We start from the raw sequence: 27,499 nt of genomic DNA, 5'->3' as shown, positions 1-27,499 counted from the left end.
GATCTCATTTCTACTATGTGAGTATAATAAACAGAGGATACGAATCTGCAGAGTGCAGATTATAAATTATTGTTGTCGTCAACTCATTGTTCGTTCACAGAATGCTTTGCCAAGTTTAGCTCTAATTAACCCTTTATATTCAAGTAATCTCTGCACGCTGCCTGCTTAATATGTAATTGGTAGCTTTTTCATTATCAGCTATAGAATGCTAGATCAAACCTTAACTTTTGTGTGCAGATGATTTTTTTTTCATTTGGAGTTGGCATCGTTCATTTTTGCTCTCTTAATATCTAGGTGGCAGTTGCTGCTGTCCCGGAGCCGCCCTCATCGTCGCCGGGGGCGGCGAGCTCCTGGAGCCTCCTCTGCAGGGCTGCCCGCTCGCCGCCCAGCCTCGCGTTGTCGCGGCGCACGCGGTCGCAGTCCCTGATGGCGCGGTTGAGGCGGTCGAGCAGGTCGCGGTTGTCGCCGCGGAGGTGGGCGGCCTGCGCCCGGAGCTGGCCGAGCTGCCTCTGCTTGCGCACGCGCGACCGCCGCGCCGACTCCCGGTTGGACGCCGTCCGCCGCCGCCGCCTCTCCTCCGCGAGCCGCTCGCCGGCGCCGGCAGCCTCGTCGTGGGAGTGGGGGCCCGGCGCCGCGCGGTCGAGGAACGGCTGGGGGAGCTGCTGGCAGTGCGCGGCGGCGGCGCACGGCGGCGTGATCAGGTCGGTGCTGATGCCATGGAACAGGAAGTGGTTGTCGCCTGCAGGCGGGTGGTAATGGGGCCCGAAGCCGAAAGCCACGGCGGCTGCGGCTGGCAGGTACGGGAGGACAACGCTCGCAACCTCGCCAGGGTACATGCTGCCTGATATCTTGGCAAGCCAAGACCGAGAGAGAGAGAGAGAGAGAGAGAGAGAGAGAGAGAGAGAGAGAGAGAGAGAGAGAGAGAGAGAGACGCATGCAGAGGTTTGTGAAGGGATGCAAGGGAGCAACGAGGTGGATTTATAGCCCGGAAAGGATCGCCGGGGCCGTACAGGCTCCTACAGCACAGGCGCATGCAGTCGCAATGCCCCCACAGGCCACACACCTGAAAGCGCACGATCAGGCCGGCGATCGATCGGCTTTGCGCGACGGCGACGGCGACAGCAACAGCGAGCGCAACAGCTAGCAGGGCCCCAGACCGTCCTGTCCACACTCCACACACTGGCTGATGGATTATGGATGCTCATCGCCAGCAGGTCGCGTCCGGGTTATCGTGTCGGCTCCTCCGCGTCTCGCATCGCCCTCGCGGGGGCCGCACTGCGTGCATCACCTCGGCGCGATCGAGCAGGCCATGCATCCTGCAAGTAATAGTATCGTCAGCAACAGCAAAGCAGCCCGGCGGCGGGCGGCGCCGGCGCCGGCTACGGTGGTGTACGGCATCGACGACTGAGCAAGTGAGCAGTCGTTTCTGTGTGGAGATCGAATGATCGATCAACGATCGAAGCCTGTCTATAAATATAATTGAGGGGACGAGCGAACAAGCTAGCGGTCTAGCGGATAGAGACGACGATGCTCGGTCGATCATGAGATGGAGCTAGCACTAGCTAGGTACTAGGAGTACTAAGCTGCAGGCATGTAGGTTAGGCTGCGTCGGTCGAGGACGGAGGTGCTCCGCTCCGGACGGCATTCCGTTCATTCCCCGGTCTCGGTCTGAATGATCGATCGATCGATCGGACACGCTCGCTTTCACTACTACAGATGTTTCAGGCCATTTGTCCCGGCAGCCTTTGGGTCCGGGACAATAGATGACTTTTGTCCCGGGTCCAACGGCTAGCCGGGCCAGCGGGGGACGGGGCCTTTTGTCCCGGTTGGTGTCTCCAACCGGGACAAAAGTCCTTGGCCCCCTTATCCCCTTCCCTCTCCTCCTACCCGAACCATTCAGTTCACTTGTTTCTTGCTGTTCTTGGCTCGGGAGAGAGGAGTTCTTGCTCATTTCTTCACCACATTTGTGAAGATCTTTGATTCCCCGTCCATCCATCGGCGCTAAAGGTTTGGGGTTTGTTTTTCTCTACTTCCTTAGCTTGTATAGCTCATTTCATGCTTTAGAAATAGAAAAAATATGTAGCTAGCTCATTTCTCGAACATTTAGCTAGATTGCATATGTAGGTGTGATTTTCTTTTAGATTTAGATGAGTATGTGGATAGTAGAAATTTTTAGAATTAGTGTAGACACTTCATGTGATGTACTTGTATATATGACCATATTGTGGATAGTTGATTTTTGTATTCATGAATGAATTAATGAAATGAGTATATTAGAATTTTTTGTATTATGAATGGATTATTTTGACACTCTAGTGATGTATTTATTCAGGCTCACATTGAAACCATCTAAAAGCTAAAAAATCTTTATTTCGAAACAAGTATACGTCGTTAATCTCCATCCAACGGTGATGACACTACCTTTCGGGAATACACGATGCGCTATAAGCACGTCGCGAATCGGTTGGTCGCATCACCAGCACTTCCGATTGATAAGAAGACAACATTTGACGCAGTCAGCATGGCCGTTGTTGTACTGAGAGCATATCAACGAGCATGCTGCCTGTGCCAAGTGCTGTGCCTATTAATCGTAAATATTGGTGCTGCGACTGGCCGATTGGTGACATCCTTGTACCTCACCGTGTCCCCCCGAAAGGCAGTGTCATCACCGCAGGGTTGAGGTTACTGACATATACATTTTCAGAAATAAAGGTTTATTTTTCTTCTACAGGGTTTCTGGAAATTGAAAAGAGTGTACTCCTGGAACTGAAGGGTGTCAAAGTAATTAGAAGTTATAGAGATTTCTTTCAATTAATTAGAGATTTCTTGAGGATTAATGATACATTTCGTCTTTTTTATATGATTTCATTGTTATTTGCAAGAGTTATTAATCTGATCATTGTAATTGTAATAGTAAATAATTTTTGCATTGTAATGGTAAGAATTTATAATTTTGTGGAAAATAAAAGTATTTTTCAGTAAAATATGGCTTCAGCAGCTGGAGGGAGTGGCGTCGGTGGGGGTGATCGTTGTCCTTCTGGAGAGAAGGGCACAACTCGAGTAGGTCGTTGGTCCAAAAAACCTAGTGCTTTTCATAGAGCATTCTGCGTTCCAACGCAAGGACGGTTGAAAACCTATGTGTTGTTGACCGAATTTTTAAGTTTCATGTATAGTACTCCTTTGTTAAGTTCTGTAATGGATTAAGTAATCATTTTAATTAACCAAGATGTATGATGGATATTGCATATCTTTTAATTATTCATGTTATGTTACATTTAGTTTAATTTAGGTTTGATATATTTTATTTATTCGATACATGTAAAGAATTCAAATCGATTTATTTAAAATGCAGATGGACCGGCAATGGATGTACAATGCTGACCGGCGTTCGAAAGAATTCATTGATGGCCTGCATTATTTTTTGTCTGTGGCTGAGGCAAACAAGCAGAATGGTTTTATGTGCTGCCCGTGTGTTCATTGCAACAGTAACAAGGATTACTCATCTTCAAGAATCCTACACAGCCACATTTTCGTAAATGGTTTCATGGAGAAGTATATTTGTTGGACGAAGCACGAAGAATAGGGGGTTACCATAAAAGACAATGAAGAAGAAGATTTTGACGACCATTTTTCCGGGAATGCTGGAATCGGTGCATCCGATGACGATATTTCCATGGAAGAGCCCGAAGTAGATGTAGCAGAAAATGATCCCAGCGACGATCTGGGGCAGGCATTGCACAATGTGCAGGCAGACTGTGAGAGTGAAATGGAGAGGTTGAAGTTCCAGAAGTTGTTAGAGGACCACCATAAGTTGTTGTACCCAGATTGTCAAAATGGATTGAAGAAACTTGGCACCACCTTGGAGTTGCTGCAATGGAAGGCGACAAATGGTGTATCCGACAAGGGATTTGGTGAATTACTCAAACTTGTTAAAAAAATGCTTCCTAAGGACAACGAATTGCCTGCCACAACGTATGAAGCCAAATAACTTGTTTGCCCTTTAGGACTGGAAGTGTAAAAGATACATGCATGGCCCAACGACTGCATCCTCTACCGAGGCGAGTACGAGAATTTGGATGCATGTCCCGTATGCAGTGCATTGCGTTACAAGATTAGAAAAGATGATCCTGGAGATGTCGAGGGGCAGCCTCCCCGGAAGAGAGTTACTGCGAAGGTCATGTGGTATTCGCCTTTAATACCACGTTTGAAGCATCTGTTTAGAAATAAAGATAATGCTAAGTTGATGCGATGGCACAAAGAGGAACGCAAGAAAGACTCGATGTTGAGACACCCCGTTGATGGGTCGCAGTGGAGAAAAATAGATAGAATGTACCCTGAATTTGATTTGGATGCGAGAAACATAATGTTCAATTTGAGTACGGATGGCATAAATCCTTTTGGTGAGATGAGCAGTGGTCATAACACTTGGCCTGTGACTCTTTGTCTGTACAATCTTCCACCATGGCTCTGCATGAAATGAAAGTTCATCATGATGCCAGTGCTTATCCCGGGTCCAAAGCAGCCCGGAAATGACATTGATGTGTACCTAAGAGCATTGGTCGAAGAACTCTTATTGCTCTGGGGCGATGAAGGTGTACGGATGTGGGATGAATACAAACAGGAAAACTTTAACCTACGAGCATTGTTGTTCGTAACGATCAATGACTGACATGCTCTTAGTAACTTGTCAGGACATTCGAACAAGTGATACAAAGCATGCACACACTGTTTAGATGATACCGATAATATATGGTTGACTCACTATAAGAAGGTTGTATACATGGGTCATCGTCGGTTTCTTCCCATCAGGCATGTGGTACGAAAGAAGGGCAAGCATTTCAAAGGCCAAGCGGACCACCGAACAAAACCGATGCACCGTAGTGGTAAAGACGTCTTCAACATGGTAAAAGATCTAGAAGTTATTTTTGGAAATGGATCTGGTAGCCAACCTGTTCCGAACGAAAACAGAATGGCGCCCATGTGGAAGAAGAAATCTATATTTTGGGAGCTACCATATTGGGAAGTCTTAGATGTTCGTCATACAATTGATGTGATGCACCTCACGAAGAATTTTTGCGTCAACCTGATAGCATTCTTGGGAGTGTATAGAAAGACAAAAGATACAGTAGAAGCACGTCAAGAATTGCAACGTATGGAAGAGCGAGATGCCTTAAATCCACAACAGTGAGATAATGGACGACAATACTTAAGTCCTGCCAGCTATACTCTTAGCAAGGAAGAGAAAGAAACCATGTTTGACTGCTTGAGCAGTATAAAGGTTCCATCTGGATACTCATCTAATATAAAAGGAATCTTAAATTTGGCAGAGAAAAAATTTACAAATCTCAAGTCCCATGACTGCCATGTGCTTAAGACCGAACTTCTTCCGGTTGTGCTGCGGGGGATTCTACCTGATAACGTCCGGTTAACCATCGTAAAGATATGTGCCTTCCTCAATGCAGTTTCTCAGAAGATAATTGACCCGGAGAATTTGATAAAGCTGCAAAACGATGTGGTGCAATGTCTTGTTGGCTTTGAGCTGATATTTCCACAATCTTTCTTCAACATCATGACACATCTTCTAGTGCACCTTGTCAAAGAGATTGATATCCTCGGACCAGTATTTTCTACACAACATATTCCCATTCGAAAGGTTCATGGGGGTACTCAAGAAATGTGTTCGTAATAGAGCTCATCCAAAAGGAAGCATCGCCAGTGCCTACGGAACTGAGGTCATTGACTTTTGTGTTGACTTTATTGATGACCTTAAACCGATTGGAGTCCCTGAATCGCGATATGAGGGGAGACTAACTGGAAAGGGTACATTAGGAAAGAAATCTTATGTCTGCACAAATGATTTCTCATTCAAAAAAGCGCATTATACAGTTTTTCAACAATCATCCTTGGTTGACCCATATATTGAGGAACACAAGAAAATTCTGCTCTCCAATTTCCCGGAAAAGTCTGAGGCATGGATTACACGTGAGCACATGAATACTTTCTGCAGCTGGTTGCGGAAGCATCTAATGCATAACATGGATATAAGTGAACAACTGTTCTTATTGGCTAGGGGACCATCTTGGAATATCTTAACATACCAAGGGTACAAGATAAATGGAAACACATTTTATACGATAACCCAAGATAAAAAGAGTACCAACCAAAACAGCGGTGTTCGTATGGATGCCACGGACAATAATGGAAAAAAGACATATTACGGCTACATTGAAGAGATATAGGAGCTGGATTACGGTCCCAATTTCAAGGTGCCTCTATTTCGTTGCCAATGGGTTAAGCTATCTGGAGGAGGGGTAACAAAAGATGAGTATGGGATGACAATAGTTGATCTCAACAATCTTGGGTATCGAGACGAGCCATTTGTCCTAGCCCAGGATGTCGCTAAGGTTTTCTACATTAAGGACATGTCCAGCAAGCCAAAGAAGGGGATAAACAAGCAAAAGGATGAGCCTAAGCGACACATAGTTCTATCAGGAAAGAGAAACATCGTTGAAGTGGAGGACAAAACAGACTTGTCAGAAGAATATAATAATTTTGTTGTCATTCCATCTTTCGAAGTAAATGCTGTTCCATGCATCCTGCTAGCCAATGATGATGCTCCATACTTGCGCCGTGATCATAATCAAGGGACATTTGTGAAGAGAAAGTCTGTTACCGCTAATCCTTCATGTACTTGAATCATTTTATATTATTGTATAAAAACATAATCGCAATTCGAAAACTTTTATTATATATGTACTGTACAATTATACTTTATGTGTTATATATATTATTTTATATATTTTTCACTTAATTACCAGACTCAATTATAATTTTCATTCAATAATGGATTACTCAACTAATTTTATTTATTTAATGAAATTACATTCACATTAACACACTATACTCTCTCACTAACACACACAATCTCGCTAACACAAACTATCTCTCAAACTCACACACTACTCATTAATATCATGAAATTGCTTAATTTTATCTAAAATTCACTTTTTAAATGTTAATATCATGATAGAATCCACTTTCAGTCGAAAAGCAACAGCTTGAAATAATTTGTTCACCTAATATATTTTTGTATGGTCAAAATAACAAATATGATTTCTGAAAAATTAGATATTTCATTGACCCAATCACTTGAATGAAAATTAATTATTTTTGTTGCGTGTATCAAGTTTATATAGAGATAAGAAATTTTGTTCCATAACTTTTGGAATCATAATTTTTTTAACTGAATTAACAAATGAAAGCCAATTTTAAAAGAGAAGTAAAAAGAAACAAAAACAAACATAAGATTAGGCGGGAACGAGGGAAAACGGGCCCCTTTTGTCCCGGGTGGTAGATCCACCCGGGACTAAAGGTGGGCCGCGGGCTGGTAATTTTCCCGGCCCGCCCAAAAACACCTTTTGTCCCGGGTGAAGCCACCACTCGGGACAAAAGGCCATTTTGTCCCGGGTGGTGGCTTCAGCCGGGACAAAAGGCCCCCCATATATTTCCATCCTCCTTCGCCCTTCCCAAACACTTGGTTTCTATCTGCGCCTGGTGCCGCCGCCATCCCCTGCTCCCCCCACCGCGCGAGCTCAACGTCCCCGAGCACCGCCGCCGTCAACGTCGCTGCCCAGAGCCCCGCCGCGCGAGCCCAACGTCCCCGAGTGCCGTTGTCCCTGCGAGCGCCGCCGCCGTCGACGTCCGCCATCCCAGCCCGGACCCCGCCACGCGAGCCCAACATCCCTGAGCGCCGCCGACCTCACGCCGCCGCCGAGAGCCCCGCCGTGTCCTCCGGCTCGCCCCGCCGTCGCCTGTGCGCGCCCTTGCCGTACGTCCGCCATGCGCCGCCCTGGCCCTGCCACTGCAGCGCCCAGCCGGCGCCGCCGCTCGGCGCCGCCCTAACCCTTATGTGTTTAGAAATTAGTTTAAATATGGATTATTTGTTTAAATTTGAAAATATGGATTATTTGTTTAGAAATTATGTTGTAAAATATAGATCATTTGTTAATTTGTTTAATTTTGATGACAAATAGGGTGTTAATTACTTTTGAAATTATATTATTTAGAGTTCATGTTATTTAGAGTGAAATCATAGTTTGTTGTTTAGAGTGAAATCATAATTTGTTGTGTAAATAAAGGTATATTTACAAATTTTTAAATGTATGAATGTGTATGTATGTATGTGTGTGTAAAGTGAGTTTAAATTTCTTTTAAATATTTCATGTATATTTCTTGAATTACTTAGAGAATATTTCTTGACTTCATCCATCGATCGTTACTTAGTGAAAAAACCGTCTAGAATATTGCATATATAGATGATTTCAAGTTTATTTCTTGAATTACTTAGAGAATATTACTCGTCCTCGTCCATCGATCGATACTTAGTGAAATTATAGATAGAATATTTCGTGTATATTTTATGAATTACTTAGAGAATAGTTCTCGACCTCATCCATCGATCGGTACTTAGTGAAATTATCGATAGAATATTTCTTTTATATTTCTTGAATTACTTAGAGAATATTTCTCGACCTCATCCATCGATCAGTACTTAGTGAAAAAACCGTCTAGAATATTTCATATATAGAATATTTCAAGTTTATTTCTTGAATTACTTAGAGAATATTACTCGACATCGTCCATCGATCGGTACTTAGTCAAATGCTCGCAAATATGTGGATTATTAAGAGAATTTTTAAGGGTTTTATTTGTATTCATATTTTAGTTACGATGGACCCGCGACACACAGACGCGGAAGACGAACAGTTCCTGTTGAATATGATTGGCGAAGGTCAAGGAGATGTCCCTGAACAAGCTGATGATGGCAGCAATACCGACATATATTTGAAAATGTCCGGTGATGGAATTGAGCCACCATCTATTCAGGATAGCGCTGTTGTTGAACAAAGTGCTAATGTACATATCACAACTATACTTATTTGTAGTGACAATCATATTTTCATCTGAATATATTTGAATACTATGAATGTTTTTTATAGCCGTCTGGATCATCGTCGCAGCAGAAAAAGACGAAGCGAGGCCCAACAAAAAAACTGGAAGGGCGGTTCATTATAACGGAAGTTGGTCCAGATGGCGAACCGAACGCTCCAGAAGCTGCCGCCAAAAAATTCATAAGACAATCTGGATGTATTGTCAGGGACCACATCCCGATCAGCTTCAGGCTCTGGAAAGCAACCAATCCAAGCGAGGAACGGGATGCGGTACCCGAAAGAGAAAAAGAATGGTGCTGGCGGGAGCTTAAGAAAAACTTCACGGTTCCAGCTGAATCCGAAGAGATATGCAAGCGCTGGACTCTGAGTAAGATGGCCGAACAGCTGCAATCATTCAAGAAAATTTTGACGAAGAAATATATCAAGACCGGGAGCACACCCGTATTTACCGGCGAGCTCGAAAAGCTCAGGGGTCACTGGGATGCATTTGTGGAATACAAGTCTTCAGAGCTTGGACTTCAGAAGGTGCAGAAGGCCAAAGACAATGCCTCGAAGAAAGTGTACCATCACACTCTAGGCCAAGGAGGCTACAAGCTTGCAATACCCAAATGGGAGAAGATGGAGCAGGATCTGCTTGACAGAGGCATCCAACCTGCGACCATGAACTGGCCTGAAAGGTCAAGGACGTGGTTTTATGGTCACGGGGGAAGCTTGGACCCATTGACTGGTGACTGCATCTATGGGCCAAACATCCAGCGAGCAGCCCAGAGACTACAGGAGGCCATACAAGCAGCGGCCGAGGGAACATTCCAGCCGGATAGAGAGAGGGACGAGCTGACTTACGCCCTTAGGAATCCAGAGCATCCGGGCCGCACAAGAGGCAAAGGCGTGGTTCCGTGGAAGTATGGGTTCAGGGATTACATTGAATCATATAGAAGCCGGCAAAGAAGAAAGAATGATGAGTGGGATCACTTGCGAAGGCTAGAGGAACGACTCATGTCACTTGATCAAAGACTGGAGGAAGAGGTTCAATGCCAAGTGGCCATAGCAATGAGCCAGCAACAGCAAGCGCAAACGGTGCCTCCAGAGCCTAATGTCGCAGCCGATCACCTGTCTCAGCGGAAAAGTAGCTGCGCTTCCACAGACGTCGCCGTCGCCGAGCCAACGGGGATCCAGGCCGCAGTTGAAGCGTCAGCCCCGCAGCGATTTCCAGTGGATGAGATCACCCAGCGGACACCTTGTGACCTGCAGACTGCCGTTAAGAACTTAATGTTCACTGTTGCGTACGGTACTGCCATGCCAACCAAACCAGGCGACGTGTACCACGGGCAGCAAATTCCGCCTGGATACACACGAGTTGGCGTGGAGCAGGTGTGCCAGGGTTGGGAGACGCTCGAGCTTGATATTCCTGGAGGCGATGGGGAGAGGACACTAGCAGAAGCCATTCATGGCTACATCCTATGGGATAAGCGCTACATTGTCCTAAAGTCGGATGATCAAACACCAAGACTGGCATTACAGCATGCCTCTCCAAGGCCGGCATCTCCGCAAAACTCCCCAAGGGTCCTACTGTCTCGGCAAGGATTACCGGCACATTCTCGATCACCATCATCTCATGTGCCGATGAACACTCAAGCATCACCGTCGCCTCCATGGTCACCCCCTCCGCCGCCGGCAAAGAACCAAAAACGGCCGCCGGCAAAGAAGGTAGCTGCACCCGCTAAGGAGCCTCCAAAGAAGAAGGAAAAGGAGAAGAAAACCAAGGAGGCTCCTATTAAACCCTGGGACATGAGCCTTGAAGAATGCGATCGGATAACTCAAGAAAGAGTTAAAGAGCACTTCAAGCCGAAGCCGAAGCCGGAGCCCGAGAAAGTGATAAATCCGATAGATTTGAAATTTTTTAAGGGAATGTGCGAAGCAAATAAGAGAAAATTCATTCCGAGAGACCCCCCTTCAGACTACGAACGCACAATTATCAAAACTACTGAGAAAAAGAAGAGACAATTAAAGTCGTCGTCGTCCGACGTTCCACAGCTCGGAGCCCAAAAGAAACAATCAATAGAGCCTCTCGTAGTGGGACAGACGACGCAAGAACAAGACTTTGTTACATTTTTGAAAGAATCAAACCTGACGGCGGCTCAAACTGCAGGGGGAGAAGATATTCCAAAGGCCGATGTGGTCGTCAAATGGACGTTTGAGATCGGCAAAACTCTTGTACCCCCCGAAGTAGTGTCTGTGCTTCCAACGCAAATGTATAAGCTGCACCAACACTATATGCGTGCGATGGCCGATTGCATCTTCATGCAGGGCGCAAGGATTAAAGATGACGATTTCTTACGGGGGGAGGCCATTATATGGATAAACTGGGAAGAAATTTATCAACTATTCCATCAGAAGGCCCTCGACATCTCTATGGTCGGCTTGTGGGTTCTGTAAGTATTTTACTCTCCTTACGTATTATTTTGCATGATCTCAACATACTGATCTCTTGAATTATTCGGTATCATGTAGAATGGAGATACAAACTTGCAGGAGAAAGGGATACTGTCACATCGGCTTCATCGACCCAATTACTTGTAATTGGAGGATTCTACGCGACAATGCCGATGAGCTGTTCCAAAACTTGTTCAAGTACATAAGCGTTCATCACAACAAGCAAATGATATTGTTTCCTTACAACTTTGCGTGAGTGATTCCTTCCATCTAACTCTTTCTATTCTATAATCGAATTGTTTAAACCTTAACTACCAAGAACTGCCTCCGTATAATCTTGCAGTGAACACTGGGTCCTAATTGTCATAATTCCCGAGAAGAGCCTACTCATGGTTATGGACTCATTAAGGAGACCTCCAGAACAATACGAAAATCTTCTTAACATGATGAAAAAGTAATTCTACCACTACTCCGTCGATGACTGATAATTTGAATCACTTTGTTACTTGACTATAATTGTTCTAATCATGCACAGGATTTGGAAAGAATTCGCTAAAAATCATCCAGTCAAATTTGACAAGGAATTGAAGATAAAGACAGATTTTGCGGTACGCACTTGGATGATTCGTTGCACGATTCATTAGTTTTATTATATATTCATGTAAATACCTGATAATTTCTTCTCTCTTAAAAAGTATGAGGCAGAAACAAGGCACTGTATTGTGCGCATAATATGTATGCGAGAACATCCATGGTCTGGTAGGTCCTCCAAAGGGCTGGACAGATTGGGAGGAGGAAGTAAGTAAAAAACTTGTTAATATTTGAACTCGTATTTTAATTAGTCAAAATTAATTATTCCCTTTTTCCATAGGTCGAGGAGATGCGCGATAAACTCATACCGGAGGAAAAGATTATGGCGATTCAAGAACTATTCTCCGGATTTATTGTTGAGCAAGTCCTCGATCCAAAAGGCGAATTCTACTATGATGGAATATCTAATATTGACAATCACAGCAAATATAACAATATACGCGTATATATGTAATTAAGAACGAATATACCTATGTAAAAATATATGTGTGTGTATGTATTAAATTTCTATTTATGAGTATGTATGTATTAAATTTTCAAAAGGCGAATTCTACTATGTAATTAAGAATGAATATACCTATGCAAATATGATGGAGTATGTATGTATTATATATATAAGCACTCCAATAATATATATGTGTATATATATATTTATATAATATTGGTCCTAGACGTTTTCATATGTAAAGGAATTCACATGTATAGATATGTGTGTGTGTGTATATATATAAGTGAATTAATTTATATATGAAAACTATCTAGGACAAATATTATATAAGTAACTATATATATATGTATATATTAGTGGAGATCATACACACTGAATTCCAATACATAAGTTTAATTGAAATGCAAGAGTATAATTGAAATAGAAAAAGAATTGAGAAAAGGAAAACATGAAAAAAGGGGATCTTTTGTCCCGGTTGTAACACCAACCGGGACAAAAGGGTGTGCCAGCCACGTGGGCGCTGGCAGCACTTTTTGTCCGGTTGGTGTTACCAACCGGGACAAAAGGTCCTCTTTTGTCCCGGTTGCCAGACCCGGGACAAAAGGGCACCCCTTTTGTCCCGGACTGGCGTTCCCGGTTGGGAAACCGGGACAACAGGGGTTTCCCAACCGGGACAAATTAACGTTTTTGTAGTCGTATTCCAATCCCGGCCGGTGAGCTCTGTTATAAATATGGGCAATTTTTGTATATTTTAATTTCAAATATTATTATATAGCAATTTCGTGACATAAATGAGTGATTTTGCAAGGATAAAATATGTGCTAGTGTTTATGTTATTCGCACTAATAAACATTAACAATATATGACTGGACATATATGAGTTGTTTTAGAATGTACATGGACACGGGACAGGTGCCGGAGACATTGGGTGCGTCGTTACCTTGACTGGACATTGTGTCGATCAAGGCTATTCGATGTAGCCGAACTTAGTCATTGCAGCGCAGATGGCCGTCGGAAAGTAGCTTAGTTGAGACGATCTTGATGTTCACTTGAGGAACACAGATACAACCACCAGGATATAGAGGGATGTAGACGTTCGGCCACCAGAAAGTAGATGACGTAGACATTTGGCCACCAAAAAGTAGAGGACGTAGTCGTTCGAGGAGCAAGTGAGCAGTCGCGTGAAGACGCTTCCCAAAAATCCGATTGCCTGCTATCCTGAGGAGGATCTTCAATGTGCAGAGGTTCTGAAGGCCTACTTTTGCCAGTACTATGCGCGCAGTGCTAGCAATGGACATGCCGAAAACAGCTGAGAGAGAAGGGAGAGGTCTCCTAAGCAGAAATACCTGAGATTGCTTGAGAGTTGTGTTGGAATGAGAGGAGGTTGATCTCCTTTTTATAGTTGATCCAAGAGGAAGTGGGGATGAACCTGGACACCTCTAGGTGTAACAATATCCATCAATTTGCACCATTAACCAGTCATCAATTCTCTATTTTAATCACTATTTACAAACTAGTCATCAATTCTCTATTTTAATCACTATTTACAAACCAGTCGTCACTCTCCTCAATTACCAATATGGTATTAACATCATCATGACTTTCTAGCTTTAGCAGTGGGCTTTAATTCTTTTCCATTGAATTATTGAATAATTAGGCTAAAAAGCACTTATATTCCAATAAGCCCTTATATTTGCGATCGAGAAGGTGCAGGTGAAAAGCCAGTTAGTACGGTGGTCGTTCATGGCCACAAGCAAGCTCTCGAATGTTCTCCTTTTCTTTTTATTTTAATTTCCCCTCCCTTTAATTTGGATAAGGAGAATATATATCGGGACCGAGCTGGGGCTCGGTTGGTTAGCTCAGCTGGGGCTGGGCAAGTAGGGGTGGGCATTCGGTTCTTCGGTTCGGTTCAGTTCGGTTCCTCGGTTTTCGAAGAAATTCGGTTCCTAGAAAATAGGAACCGATCGGTTCCAAGAAATTTCAGGAACCGAGTATTTCGGTTCTCGGTTATTTCGGTTCGGTTTCGGTTCTAACCGAACTAACCGAATTTTTTTACCGAAAGCTAAGATAACAAGAAAAATATACATGTTCTATAGTAAATTTTGACAATACTTCCTCCACTTTAGAGAATAATAATTGAGAAGAGAACAATAACAATATAGTAAGAGAAATACATGGCAATTGAAGTATGATACATCACATGTAAACTAAATATACTCTTACAAAATACAAAGTTTATGTAATTCGGTTCTTTCGGTTAATTCGGTTACTCGAGGGTAGGAACCGAATTTTTTTCGGTTATTTCGGTTCTTCAATATCTGGAACCGAACAAGGAACCGAATTTTTCGGTTCCGGTTATTTCGGTTTCGGTTCCGGTTCTTTCGGTTTGGTTCTTCGGTTTCGGTTAAATTTGCCCACCCCGATGGGCAAGCCCACCCGCGTTCGACGCCGGCCGGGCGCGGGTGCTCCACTCCTTCTTACAAGATGCGCCAGAGCTCCTGGCAGATTTCAAAAAAAAAAAGAATATATATCATATATGCACCACGATCTGCAGTTGGGAACCGTGTTCCTCATCCGCAACTAACCGCGAGCGCGCGCGCGTCTGGCGATGTGAGCTTGCTAGTAGGCACATGCTTACACTGCTCATGGGTCTGCTGACGGAGTACTTAATATATATCTGTTTTTTTGTTTGTTTGTTTGTTTCAGACTCTCAATGAATTTTATTTAGTTTAGTTTTTTAAAATTTCACTCGTGCTAGCTAGCTAGCTGGTCCTTATATTACCACAAACCTCAACAAAATAATGCAGCTAGGACTTGGACAGACCCTCATCGATCCGAATGATGGCACGCAGAGTAGTAGTGGGCAGTGATCTCTTCACCGCGTCTAAATCGCGTCCCGGCACCATGAGGATATCGATCTGCCTGTCGTCGGAAGCTGACAAACCGAACGCCTCCGATCGACAGGTGCCCTTCACCGGCCGGGATACGCCTGGTTTCATCAGAGATGCCGCCGAACACGGCCGGGCAGCCGCCAGAGAGAGTCGCCGTGGTTGAAGCCCCCACGTTCCCCGGCCCGCCGCCGCTGGGTCGGCCGCGCACCACGACGACGAAGCTAGGAAATCATGGCGGCGCCGGCGCGTCGTGCATGGGCGGGGCCCGTGCTCACGCGTGCGCACTCCGATCCGGCCGGCCGCTTATTGTCTGACATCACTCGTCGAGAACTAGAGGAGGGAACCGAATGGGCCGCCGTCTGCCTGCCACGGAGGGGGCGCGTGTCGAGACCGCGCTGGGTGGACGCGGCCGTCCCTCCCGTTTCATGGCGGACGGATCCGTATATGAACGGTAACATTCTGAAAACTGGCACGAGCATCAGAGTGGCGCAGCGGAAGCGTGGTGGGCCCATAACCCACAGGTCCCAGGATCGAAACCTGGCTCTGATATGAACTTCATTTTTTTCCCTTTTTCTCTTGTTTTTGTTTTGCGTTTATACTACCCAGCACAACCAGCGCTGCCTTTGGTAAAAAAGATTCTCTCGCTGTCGTGCCTCCTCACGTATATAAACACAAAACAAAAACACGACCATCATCTTTTTTTTTCTTCTCTCGAAAGACCAAAAACACCATTATCATCAGCGGAGCTAATGGCGACGCGCTGCCTCGCTCATCTCCTGGTGATGGCGAAAGGCCGGCCCTAAAGAACGACGAGGCGGGTAGTGGTCGACCATCACGCCATGGCCCGTCTCCTCGCCGTCGCCATACCCCTCTGCCTGCCTGCCTGCCTGCCTGCCTGATGAATCTCCGTACCGCGTCGCGTCGTCCCGAGGGCGACACCACCCAGTGACCCAGCGGCGGCGGGAGCGAATCGCCCGTCTTGCACGAGCAGAAAGGGACCCACGCGCAGGGACCTGTGGCCGTGTGCCCCTTCGCTTGGGTCGCTGGCTCGGCTGTCGGCTCAATTATTCCGGCCCGGGCGGGGGTTGTCGGCTTGTCGCCGTGATTGGACCGAACCTGGGGCATTCGGCGCGTGACGTCGTCGCCCTCGCCTAGCTTTCAGGTGTCGGCCTCGCGGGGGCTCCGCCGTCGCTCTCCTTTCTCTCCCCTCCTCCGCAGAGCATCCTGCCGTCGAGAGGCAGAGCTTCGGTCCTCCCCGCGCACAGCGCCGCGCTGCAAAAGAACCAGGTATTTAGCCCAGTATCACATAGAGTATCATCGACATAGTTATTAAAATTGGAAACTTGAGAACTGCGTCAGTGGAGTGTCATCATCATGATACTCCCCTCATATTTTATGACATTCCTCTCTACTCTCTCCTCATACTATTAGTATATATTAGCAAATTTAATATTTATGACACTTCTATGACACTCCTATTAAAATTCGCCAGGACTTCTGATGCTAGCTCAGAAGTCCTGGCGATGTGAGCTTCTTGCCAGAGCCGGAAGACTGGAGCACAACTTCGACAAAAGCTAGCCCGGGTTTACTGTCGTTCATGTCGTCAGGATTTCTGAAATAAAAAAGTGTAATCCGCTCAGGATCTTTGCAACATATAAGCACCTAATTTTAGGCTCGCAGCTTTGTTAAAATCGGTTTAGTCTTTACACTTTGGAAAAAGTCTATATTACTCCTCTCATCTATAGCCAAAGTCCTGATGGCCCCCTAAACTATCATTTGGTTCATTTTACTCCTCAAACTATATTATTTGGTTCAAATTACCGCCAAATGCAGGGGTCCACTCCCTTTCCGCTCACTCGCCCCTGGGGCGGCCCGTCGCCACCTCCCGAAAGCTTCTCCCCTTCCCGTCCATCCACCTCGACTATGAGAGAACGCCACCGGAAGCCCACGCGGGCGCGGGACGGCAACGGCGACGGCGAGGCCTCCATCCATGCATCCACCTCTCCCCCGAGTTGCCCTTCCCCAAACTCAACGCCACAATGGCTGGGCGGGCAGATCCGACCCCTTCCTGGTCAGATCTAGCGTCTCTCAAAGACGGCGGCTAGGTGGGGTGCTAGCCGACTGCCCCACTCTGCACCGATGGAGCCGATCCGGTCAGTGGTGAATCTAGAATTTGGACTTAGGGGGGCTCATCTTCCTCTTCTTCTTCCTTCTCTCTCTTTTTCTTCTCTTCTTCCTCATTTTCCACCTTCTCCTCTTGATTCATGGTTGAAATTTGTAGGAGGGGCTTTAGGGGGGCTCCATGGGTTGTATAGAGGTAGGGGGGCTGGAGCACCCCCAGCATCCCCCTAGCTCCGCCGCTGGACCCTGTTGGTCGCTGGCGGCCAGATTTGGCCCCTTCTGAGCCACTGGCGTGGGGGCGGCGGGGGGCGGGGGGGGGGGGGGTGCAGACAGGCAGCTCTGGTTTGCTCGGCACCCCGCTCAACTCTGTCAGTGGAGCCAGACCTAAACTGCCATGGCTGCCCATGTGCAACGGCTACGGGTGGTAGGTCGCGGTGGTCGGCACTGCCTCGACGGGGGTGGCCGTTGACGGCCCCATGTGTTGCTTGGTCGGAGGGGGTGGCCAGTGTAGCTATGCGGCTGCCGCGTGCAACCGGTGCGTTGATAACCTTTGGTGAGGCAGCCATGGGGCGACGTCATAACACTGTTGGTCTTCGTGAACCCTTGACAGCACAAGGGTGACCATGCTTGACCATGGAACGCTGCTCTGTACCCGGGGTAATGCCATGGCTACAACTCAAGACACTGCACTTTGTTGCTCGTGTGGATCACTAAGGATTCAAACAGTAGGGTGCGGCCAGGACGTGGCAACGGTGGTGGTGTGCCTCGATGCAACCCCTGAGCCGCTGAGGGATTAAGCAATGAGGTACATGGTCAGTGGAGTTGCTGGCAAAAGCCTTTCTGGAGTCAAGCCGGCCTCGACGACGATGACGTACTTGGCGCCGTTCACCTCCTTGGAGGCATCGTTGCTGTGATTCTACCCCTTCTACACTTGATCAGTGCTCGAGGTGATGACTGATGTGTAGTGAAAGCATTCCGTCCGGTGCGCAGGGAGGTTCCCATCTCCATACATAAAGTTTTGCAGGCTCTTCGCTTCCAAACTCGATGTCTAATATCGTAAGTTGCAGTTGTTTGATATGTGGTTATGCCACATTTAAGTCCTTGAGCTAGGATGTATTGTTATATGTGGTTATGCTACAATTCGCCTAATGCTAGGCAAATGGTGTAAAACCTTGATTATCTTGCGGGCCATTAGGGGTCACAATGAAATGAATCAGGTGGGGATACTCTCCCCACGTTGACTCTTAAAAAAATTATCGCCTAATACAATTTGTCTTTTCCATTTCTCCATACAGAGGTGGAGTTTTAAGTTGAAATGTTATGAGATGATAGCACACATCATAACACATGTTAGAAAAATACATTACAATTTTTTATCATTCTTTGATAGGTTAGATATTTAATAATAAATTAATAATTAGAGTTTAAAATTATATGAAAACTAAAGAGGAAAAATTATAGAATTTTTTGTTAATATGCATCGTGATGTCCACTACTATCCTACAAAATTTGAAAATAAAATTCAACTTGTGTATGGAGAAATGAAAAAGATAAATTATATTATGGTGTAAAACGAACTAAATGGCATAGTTTATGGGTAAATTGAATCAAGTTATAGTTTAGTGGGTTATTCAGATTTTGAACATACTTGAAAGGAGTAAATTGAACTTTTTTCTTACATATCAAACCAATCACTGACAGAATATGCTACTGCCATTCCTAAATATATGACATGTAAGAGTATAAACGAAAATTTTGGGTTAGATCTCAACCAAACATCACCTTCCTTCTTAGCTAGATGGAGAAGTCATCAAATAAATTTCATTCTCTTGCTATTTTCTCCTGTTGTCTAACAAAAGAAAAGAAGATCGATACCATGGGAACTATGCTCATTTTGAAGCCATTTGCTAGGAGTTGGTTTTGGGCCCCGACCACTATCAAGGCCCAAACAGAAATGCTGGCACAATGGTTTCTCATTTCTCAATCTACACTACAGGATTCCACATTTCCACTGATGTAATGTGTACTGTTCTTTTAATTTGGAAGCAAAGGCTCCAATTAGCGGCATCAGAACATCAATTATCCAGAGAGGCTTGTAAAACCATTGACCAAAATCTACTGAGCACACTTCCTCAAGTGATAGGCATACAGACAAACAATGCATCTCCAATAACCAAAAGACTTATCTTCCCTTGCTATAACCTGTAGTTATACTTACATTACATGAACATCGCATCTCCAGTTTTTTACCTTTTCTATTTTCCTTTAGGTACACCAAACAATGTATCAACCCATGTTACACACAAGCCAAAGAAAGACAAGAAAAGCTCGAAGAAAAGGAGGCTAGAAGAAGAGATGCACAAGTGCGCGCATCGAAGTGTTTGTTACAGTTCGACGGATTCGTAGGTGGCGGAGTAGTCCGGCATGCGGTGGAGGCACCGGAGCACACTCTCGGCCACCTGCTTGGTGGCGGCGTCCCCCTTGTGGAAGGCGCTCACGAGCAGGCTCGGCAGCGCCCGGTCGCTGGTCACCTCCCTCACGCACTGCTCGCCGCCGTGCGCCAGGAACCTCTCCACCGCCCAGAAGCACCTCCGCGCCACCATCCCGCCACCGCCGCCGCTCCCGCACCGCCCGCCCTCGCGGTGCTGCCGCAGCGCCCGCAGCACGTGCCGCGCCGCGTCGTGCTCCGCGAGCACAGCCACGCCGCTCGTCACGTCCACCGCGTCGTCCATGAGCGTGCAGAGCGCGCCGAGGGCGGCCTCCACCACGCGGCCGTTCTCGTTGCTCTCCAGGACGCACAGGAGGCCCTCCACCGCGCCCGCCTCCACCAGGCAGAACGTGGTGGACGGGGAGCACACGCCGCGGTGCACCGGGCACACCCGGCTGTGTGCCGGCGGCCTCCGGTTGTCGTGCACCCGCCCAGCGTGCGCCTCACGCAGGCGCCGGAGGATGTTCTTCTTCTTCGGCCGTGGCTCCTCGGTCAGGGGCTGAGAGAGGTTAGGCGACTGGCTGCTGAGGTTCTCCAGGCCGACCGCGGCGAGCCGCTGCACCTCGTCGCTTCCCGCCGACCGCACAAGGAGGTCAGTGAGCACCGATGTGAGGTTGTGATCCATGGCCGCAAGGAGCACGTCCGGGTCATACAGTGTCGTTGTTAGCCGAACAAGCACACCCACGAGGCCCTCCATGTACGCCTTGGCGTAGCGGCTTGCCCTCGTTTCACCGCGCTGCATCTCGTCTATCTTGGCCAGCACGGTCGTCACGGCGCCACGGTTGAGCAACGCCAGATTCAGAGCAATGTGCTGGTACGGCAGCTTCGCCAGGAGTGTTGCTGACATGGCGTGCCGCTCGGTGATACGGCCGTGAAGTCCGATGCTCTTGACAAGCTTACCTGGCTGCCCCGGGGCCTTGCAGAGCTTCTCGGCAATGGTATGCCCCATCAGCGGGGACAACGCGATGAGCAGCCTCGTTGCAGCTATGCCAAGCGACTCCGAGAGCGAGCCCATGAGCTGAATCACAGTCTGGCTGCTGTCCTGCTCCTTCATGACCGAGACCACCGTGGTGAGAGGCTTGGGGAGCGTGGTGAGGGCGAGCAGCACACGCACAATGCTGAGGTTGAGGGTGTCAGGCATGGAGCACTTGAGCATGTGAGCAAAGTTGTACACCGAGTACTTGGACGTGATGACGTGGCCTTCCTTGTTGACGACGATGGCCTCAGGATCCAAGCCTGACTCAACAATGTTGGCTAGGATGGCGGCAGCCTCCGTTTTAGAGCCCATGGGTTCATCATCAATCTTTCGGATGAAGAGCTCCTCGACCATGACCGGGACAGCACCTGCATCCACAAGTGTCTTGCCGTTGGGGTTGTGGGAGGAGATCTGGACCAGGACGTCCAGCGCTGCCTTGCGAATTGCGTTATTGCCGCTGCGCACCATCTTGATGAGGATCTCTGATGCGCTCCCGGCAATGTTGATGGTCATCTCCTGCTTCTGAATGAGCTCCCCGAGGTAGCTCACCATTTCCATCTGCACATCTTCTGACCCTGTTTAGTAAGTTCATGTCAGCTCATGGCAATGTCAAGGTGTGATTCGCAAGAAGATAATAATTTTCCATAAGATTCCTATGAAAAAACAGGTTCCAAGTGTTAGGAATGGAGGAGAAGAGGAGAACTGAACTGTGTATGCTTGTATTGATAGAGAGGCTCTTTGGGCATATATATACATGAGACACACCCTAAACCCTAGAATAGAGGAAAAGACTATACTACCCTTGACTATTATACTCTAACACCCCCTCTCAAATGCAACGTGAATGCAATGACGTTGCATTTGGAGAGTTGATACTAAGCACTAGACTCAACAAAAAGAAAAAGATACATCCAAAGTCCAAAATCAAAGATGTCGTTGAAGCGTGCAACTCTTGAACATGTCATGTAGATGAGCTCCTCCACAAGAGGGTATTGCCTTCACAAACCAGTACTTGAGCAAATACCTCGAGTCTTCACAAACCAGTACGTCGACTCCTCAAACACGAGCCTTGCTTTGGAGAATTGAACTTGACAATAATAGTGAGATGTGTCAAACCAGCCAAAGGTAGAAAGCACCACTGCAAGACGGCAAGTGGCGAGACAGGAAGGTGATGACGACAAATAGACGGCCATTGATCATGACGTGGAGCAAGACGGCTCCGAAAGGGACCAAGAGGGCATTGTCGCACCACAATGATGATGATGAGAATAGCTAAATCGATGGGACTTAGCTAACCATAAAAAAAAGATTGACTGATCTGACAATGAATTAGTGGACACGCACGGCTTGGCTTTGACGAACTGGAGAAATATATGTGGACTTGGATTGATACTGCTAGAAGATGAGACAAACGAAAATGACTTGATATAGTAGACACTAGCAGCAGCAGGCAGATAGGATATGAAATGGCAAAATAATTTAAGCAGCAAGCAAAACTACTAGCAGATGATATGGATGGACATGGATGGAAATATGACATAATATAGTTGATACTAGCAAACAGACAGCAGCAGCGACAAAATATGGTGATGATGAAGCAGCAGTTAGCCATGACATGTGGAAGATCACTGATTGCACAAGATAACAAGCTACTTGAAGATGACGGCACAGCCCAAGCAAGAAATTGGAGCATATTGCAACCGCATAACCATGAGAGGCAGGCCAAGGAAACAAGAAGCTTGAACCACAGCTACTGAAATTAGAGGCCACATGAGAGCAAAGCAGTAGCAAAGATGACAGATAATCCATTCCTCTGTTCTCTCCCAAATAAGCAGCACGAAGCTACAGCAAAGGATGTGATTGATTGGAAGAGAAGAGACGAGCAGAGGAGGGAAAATATCACCGCTAGGAAATGGCTCATGGCTGCAGCAGATCGAGGGCCAACAGCTCGGCCGAAGCTCGCACGCGGGCGGACGGACGATGCAGAGCAGGGGAGCGGACGGATCCATGGGAAGACGTGCTGCTGCTGCGACGGTGGAGGGAGGCACGACGGGGACACGGACAGCGCGGACAGGCGGCCGCCTCCAGCAGCCGGATCCGCGACGGGCGCTGCTCCTCCCCCACGGGCGGACGGTGGATGGGACGGAGCGGCGGACGGCCGGCAGACAGTCGCAACAAGCCGCGCGTATGGCGCGGCAAGGAGCCGCGACAGGCGGCGAGGACGAGCCGCAACGGGTGGCGGGCCGCTCCCGCGGGGAGGCCGCGACGGGCGGCGGTGGAGGGGACGGACCGAGACGGACGGCCACGACTGGCGGCGCGACGGCGGACGGGCGGGCGGCCGCATCGACGTCCGCGGCGGGCGGACGGGCCTGCGGATGGAGGCCCGCGACGGGCGCGCGGACAGACGGCCAAGGGGACGACAAATCCGCGACGGGCGGAGACGAAGACGGCCGGGAAAACCAAATCGAGTCCCGGTGGCGCTCGATCTGCGCCCGGGGATGACGAAGAATCGAGGCCCAGCGGAGGAGGCACGCGCCGGCAGTCGGATGAGAAGAGGTGGACGGCGACTTGCTGCTGGACGAGAGGACGGGCTGCTGACAAGCTGCTGCTGCTACGACGCAAGGACAAGGAAAAAAAAATGGGTTTGGGGCTGGAGGATTGCTGCCCCCGGGAGGGAAGAATCCATCCTCCCGGGGACGGCACAGCGGGGACGAGGGTGGCGGAGCGGATCTAGACCAGGAGCTCTGTTACCATGTTAGGAATGGAGGAGAAGAGGAGAACTGAACTGTGTATGCTTGTATTGATAGAGAGGCTCTCTGGGCATATATATACATGAGACACCCCAAACCCTAGAATAGAGGAAAAGACTATACTACCCTTGACTATTATACTCTAACACCAAGGGGTGCTTTATCACGTATCAGGTTGAATGTATCAAGTAAAAAAGGATCTATAATTCTCATGTGAGTCAAAATATCTTGCAATTAGATCTATTAGCTAGTCAAAATATTTTGCAATTAGCCAAAACGTGGATGCGTACATTAATAATGCCTAACTGATAGATCCTTACATGCACACGTGTAGGATCCTGACATGTGCAACGTTTTATTTTTGAAATATGACATGAATACATACCAGACGTAACATGCATATGGGAGGGATTAAGACGTGATCAATGTGCCATGGAAATTTTCCTAACCTTCTATACACGTGATATCTTTGAAAAAATATATATGTAACCCTAACCTGCTATAATTTCCGTAACATGATCTAACGTGGCATGTGTAAACTTGCAAAATAAATAAATAAAATCTCGGCTAAATTTCCATGGCGCGCGGCTGCATGCATATATATGAACGTTGGCTTGTCCCATGCACGATCGAGGCGAGTAACTAATTTTCCTACTCATACTACGCAGCTATCAACATGTAACAAACTAGCAATAATCCTAACTATAAATGGGGGAGTTAGATTTTATCATGCATGTATACATGCACACATGCATGCAGGTCCGTGCTAAATCCACGGACAAGGATGGTGTTAATTAGAATATCCGGTTTGTTTCTATTTTTTCGTTAGTTCATTATTTTCATCTCTCCTAATAATCAACGGTTTAGATTTATTTGAATTCTTACCTCCTATGAGGTAATTGGTGTACCGTAGCAAAAGCCAACAGAATGTGTGAACAGTCACAAAAGAAAGATGTCGTAATTTTGCAACATATCAAAATAATCTGCACAACTTTGTTCACGCATTAATTCAAACTTCAAACATCCAAAGGAAAGACTCCCACTGTACTCAAATGGTAAGTTTTCAGAAAGGTGATGCAAATTAAAGAAAACTTATGTACTGAATTGAAGTATCCATGGTTTTGACAGGCATTTCACGAACTAGTAGCATATGTTAGCTTAACACACAAAAGAAAATAATTTTCCCTCCCTCTAGACAGGCTAAATCTTACCTTCAACTAGGTGCCTTTGCAAAGGATCCAAGTAGCCACTTTCGGCCATGTACTTGATATTCTTTGGGCATTTCTCTAGGTTCTTTAGGACCTCTCCAGCCTTCTCAGCAGCGACAGGATCATCTGAGCTGTTGAACTTCATTGTGGTGAGAATCAGTATGCTTCCAGCAGTTGATCCAATGTTCTCCAACAGTAACTCTGATTTCGAAAGCTCCACTAAGAAAGAGATAGCCGCATGCCTTTCATCAGTGCTACTGCTAGAAAGCAGCTTTATAGTCCTTGAAACAGCTCTGGTTTTTGCTATGATTTCCTGTATGTCATGAAAACAAATTTGAGTCAAATTAGGAGTTGAAACTGCACTTTTGCATCTGTTTCAGTACAACGATGGCATAACGATTTGCAATGATTGAGGAAAAGATCAAAAGATACAAAGGTTGAAATATCTCAGACACACCTTTCCTGCATCATCCTCAACCAAAAGGCAGAGGAGGTCCAGGGAGTCACATCGGATAAGTCCATCCTTGTGGTCCAGAAGCCGTGCTAGGAACTTGGTGATGCCAATCTTGTGCATCTGATCCCTGTTCTTTCTCCTCAGCCTGGCCAGCACCTTCAGCTCATGTATGGCCTCGAGCACCATTGCCTCTGTGGTTGCCATAGAGAGTGCGGTACGTGCAATCCTGACACGTGTCGCTTCATTCCTTGTAATCCATTCCGCAATCGTGCTCTTCAGTGGAACATTGCACCTTAGTGTCTTGCTCTGCATTGCCATCTTTGTAACAGGACATATTACAGGTTCAGAGCCATCTGTAAACTTGTCAAAGTAATCCTCAATGGCTCTCTTATCATAAGTCATGCCACTCTCTGTCGTCACTGGATCAATCATGACCTTGTTCGTCAGCGGACAGAAGAATGAATCATATAATGGCTCGACATATTCTGCGACTTCGGGGAGCGAACTGAATGATTGACCACCAAACTCATGCGACTCCTGGTACATCCCCTGCAGGAAGTCTACCAATCTTGGCATGTCACTATTGTGCAGTGTTCTTTTTCTGGGCCTCTCCATGGCCACTACCATTGACATATCACCGTCTGAGTAGCCATCACAGGAACGCTGATCATATAGATCATGCCGATCCCTGACAACCTGAAGGTGTCCACTGACCGCTGGTTCTGCAAACCTGCTGCTTGCAAATGTTGACACAGGTATCCTGTTGAGTTCATTGCTTATATTCTTTATGACATTGTCCAGGTCCTTGGTTATGCCCAGGAGGTCGTCATCCATGAGCCGCTGCGCCACGGCGCTGCACCTTGCGACGAGGTCCTTGGCGAGGTCCACATTGGCAGCCAGATACTCCATTATGTGCAGCGTGTTGGTCGGCAAATTCTGCGCCTTCTGCAGATCCATCGTGCCTGGGACTGCCGCATGGAGGTGGCTGCCCACGTCCATGAAGTTCTCCTGGTCAGCATCAACCACTGCCGCTGACGACATGAGCTCAGAGATGGCTGCTAGCACAAACTCGGCGAGGGATGCCTTCCTAGCCTGCGCTTCGCTTCGCTGAACAGAGGGAAAGTGTGAGTTTCACCCAAGCAGACGTATCCAAGCAAAGATAAACTTTAGTTTTGGTATGGGAAAAGATAGTTCAGAGTTCAGACTAGAAAGTCGTAAAGAAGAAACCTACCAACTTTGTTCGCTAGAAAAGTACAATTCTGCAATCTTAAGATGATAGGGATGGATTCTAAACAATTGGGGAATAGTATAATACAGGGCTGGCCACTTTCCCCAAATTCCCAGCTGATACAGATTGGTTGCCTTGAACAACCAGCCTAATAGTGTTCACTGCAAAAACTATGGCAGACCAGTTTGTACATTAGCTGCTACAAGACTGGGAGATGGGAGGTAAACCAAACTTTTCAATTCTCATGGTCCCGGAAGGAACACCAAAAACAAAAGATTGTGGGAGAAGACGACAAAAACAGCTCTATACATTCTTGGATTGCAATTTTTGACATGTTCTTCTGCCGCCAACACCTTCCAAACCAGTCGAGGCCTTCCTAAAATTTCTGGATTGCAAAAAGAGCTGCTCACTTCGCGGACCAAGCTCACACGGCACCGTCCCTCGAAAGCACAGTAGGAGCGGGAAAAACAGCGGCAAGAACTGCTATATTTGGAAATCACACCCCCCAAAAGGCCAAAACTCATCTAATTTTCATGAGACCCTGCTAGTCACTGAAATCACAACGGATTGCGTCTGAATAAGCAAGCAGGTAGGCGGCAGCACAGCAGCACATACCTGCATCCAACCAAGAACTTGAAGGAACTGGGATTCTTCCCCTCCCCCTCCCCCTCCGGCAACCCCCTCCCCCTGATGAGCTGACGGCGGCGGAGGCTGCTAGTATTAGTGGCCGGGGAGCATTCTCCCCTCCAGCTCGCAGCCACCCACACCCCGCTCAGCCAGGCATGGCGCCCTCGGCCCTCGCCGCCCAAGAACAGCACCGCACGCAACGGGACAGCCGAGGTAGAAAGGGCGGAGACCGGTGAGATGCGCGCGAGGGATAATGGTGGGAGACCGCGCGGCCCGCAGACCGAGTCCAGGCAAGCTCACCGTCCCGTCCCGTCCCGTCCCGTCCCTCCCTCC

General features: G+C 47.1%; 2 protein-coding genes and 1 non-coding gene across 3 annotated transcripts; 1 reads left to right on the top strand and 2 right to left on the bottom strand.

Moving 5' to 3' along the window:
* Positions 1 to 36: 36 nt before the first annotated feature.
* LOC120670565 (basic leucine zipper 8-like) lies at positions 37 to 1,153 on the bottom strand. Its single transcript, XM_039950703.1, has one exon. It carries the CDS (start codon positions 834 to 836, stop codon positions 291 to 293), a length of 546 nt encoding a protein of 181 aa, XP_039806637.1. The 5' UTR covers positions 837 to 1,153; the 3' UTR covers positions 37 to 290.
* Positions 1,154 to 15,791: 14,638 nt separating this feature from the next.
* Positions 15,792 to 15,863, top strand: TRNAM-CAU. The gene has a single exon. It is a non-coding gene; the product is annotated as a tRNA-Met (tRNA).
* A 3,735-nt stretch (positions 15,864 to 19,598) lies between these two features.
* Positions 19,599 to 27,499, bottom strand: LOC120669612 (putative U-box domain-containing protein 42). Its single transcript, XM_039949408.1, has 4 exons — positions 27,155 to 27,499; positions 25,315 to 26,418; positions 24,861 to 25,170; positions 19,599 to 21,474 (listed from the first exon to the last, which is right to left on the bottom strand). Exons 1-4 carry the CDS (start codon positions 27,158 to 27,160, stop codon positions 19,820 to 19,822), a joined length of 3,075 nt encoding a protein of 1,024 aa, XP_039805342.1. The 5' UTR covers positions 27,161 to 27,499; the 3' UTR covers positions 19,599 to 19,819.

Source organism: Panicum virgatum, chromosome 4N (genome assembly GCF_016808335.1).
Source record: "Panicum virgatum strain AP13 chromosome 4N, P.virgatum_v5, whole genome shotgun sequence".
Classification (NCBI taxonomy): Eukaryota; Viridiplantae; Streptophyta; class Magnoliopsida; order Poales; family Poaceae; genus Panicum; species Panicum virgatum.
The sequence above is the reverse complement of the archived record's forward strand: the minus strand, read 5'-3'. Positions and strand labels throughout refer to the sequence as shown.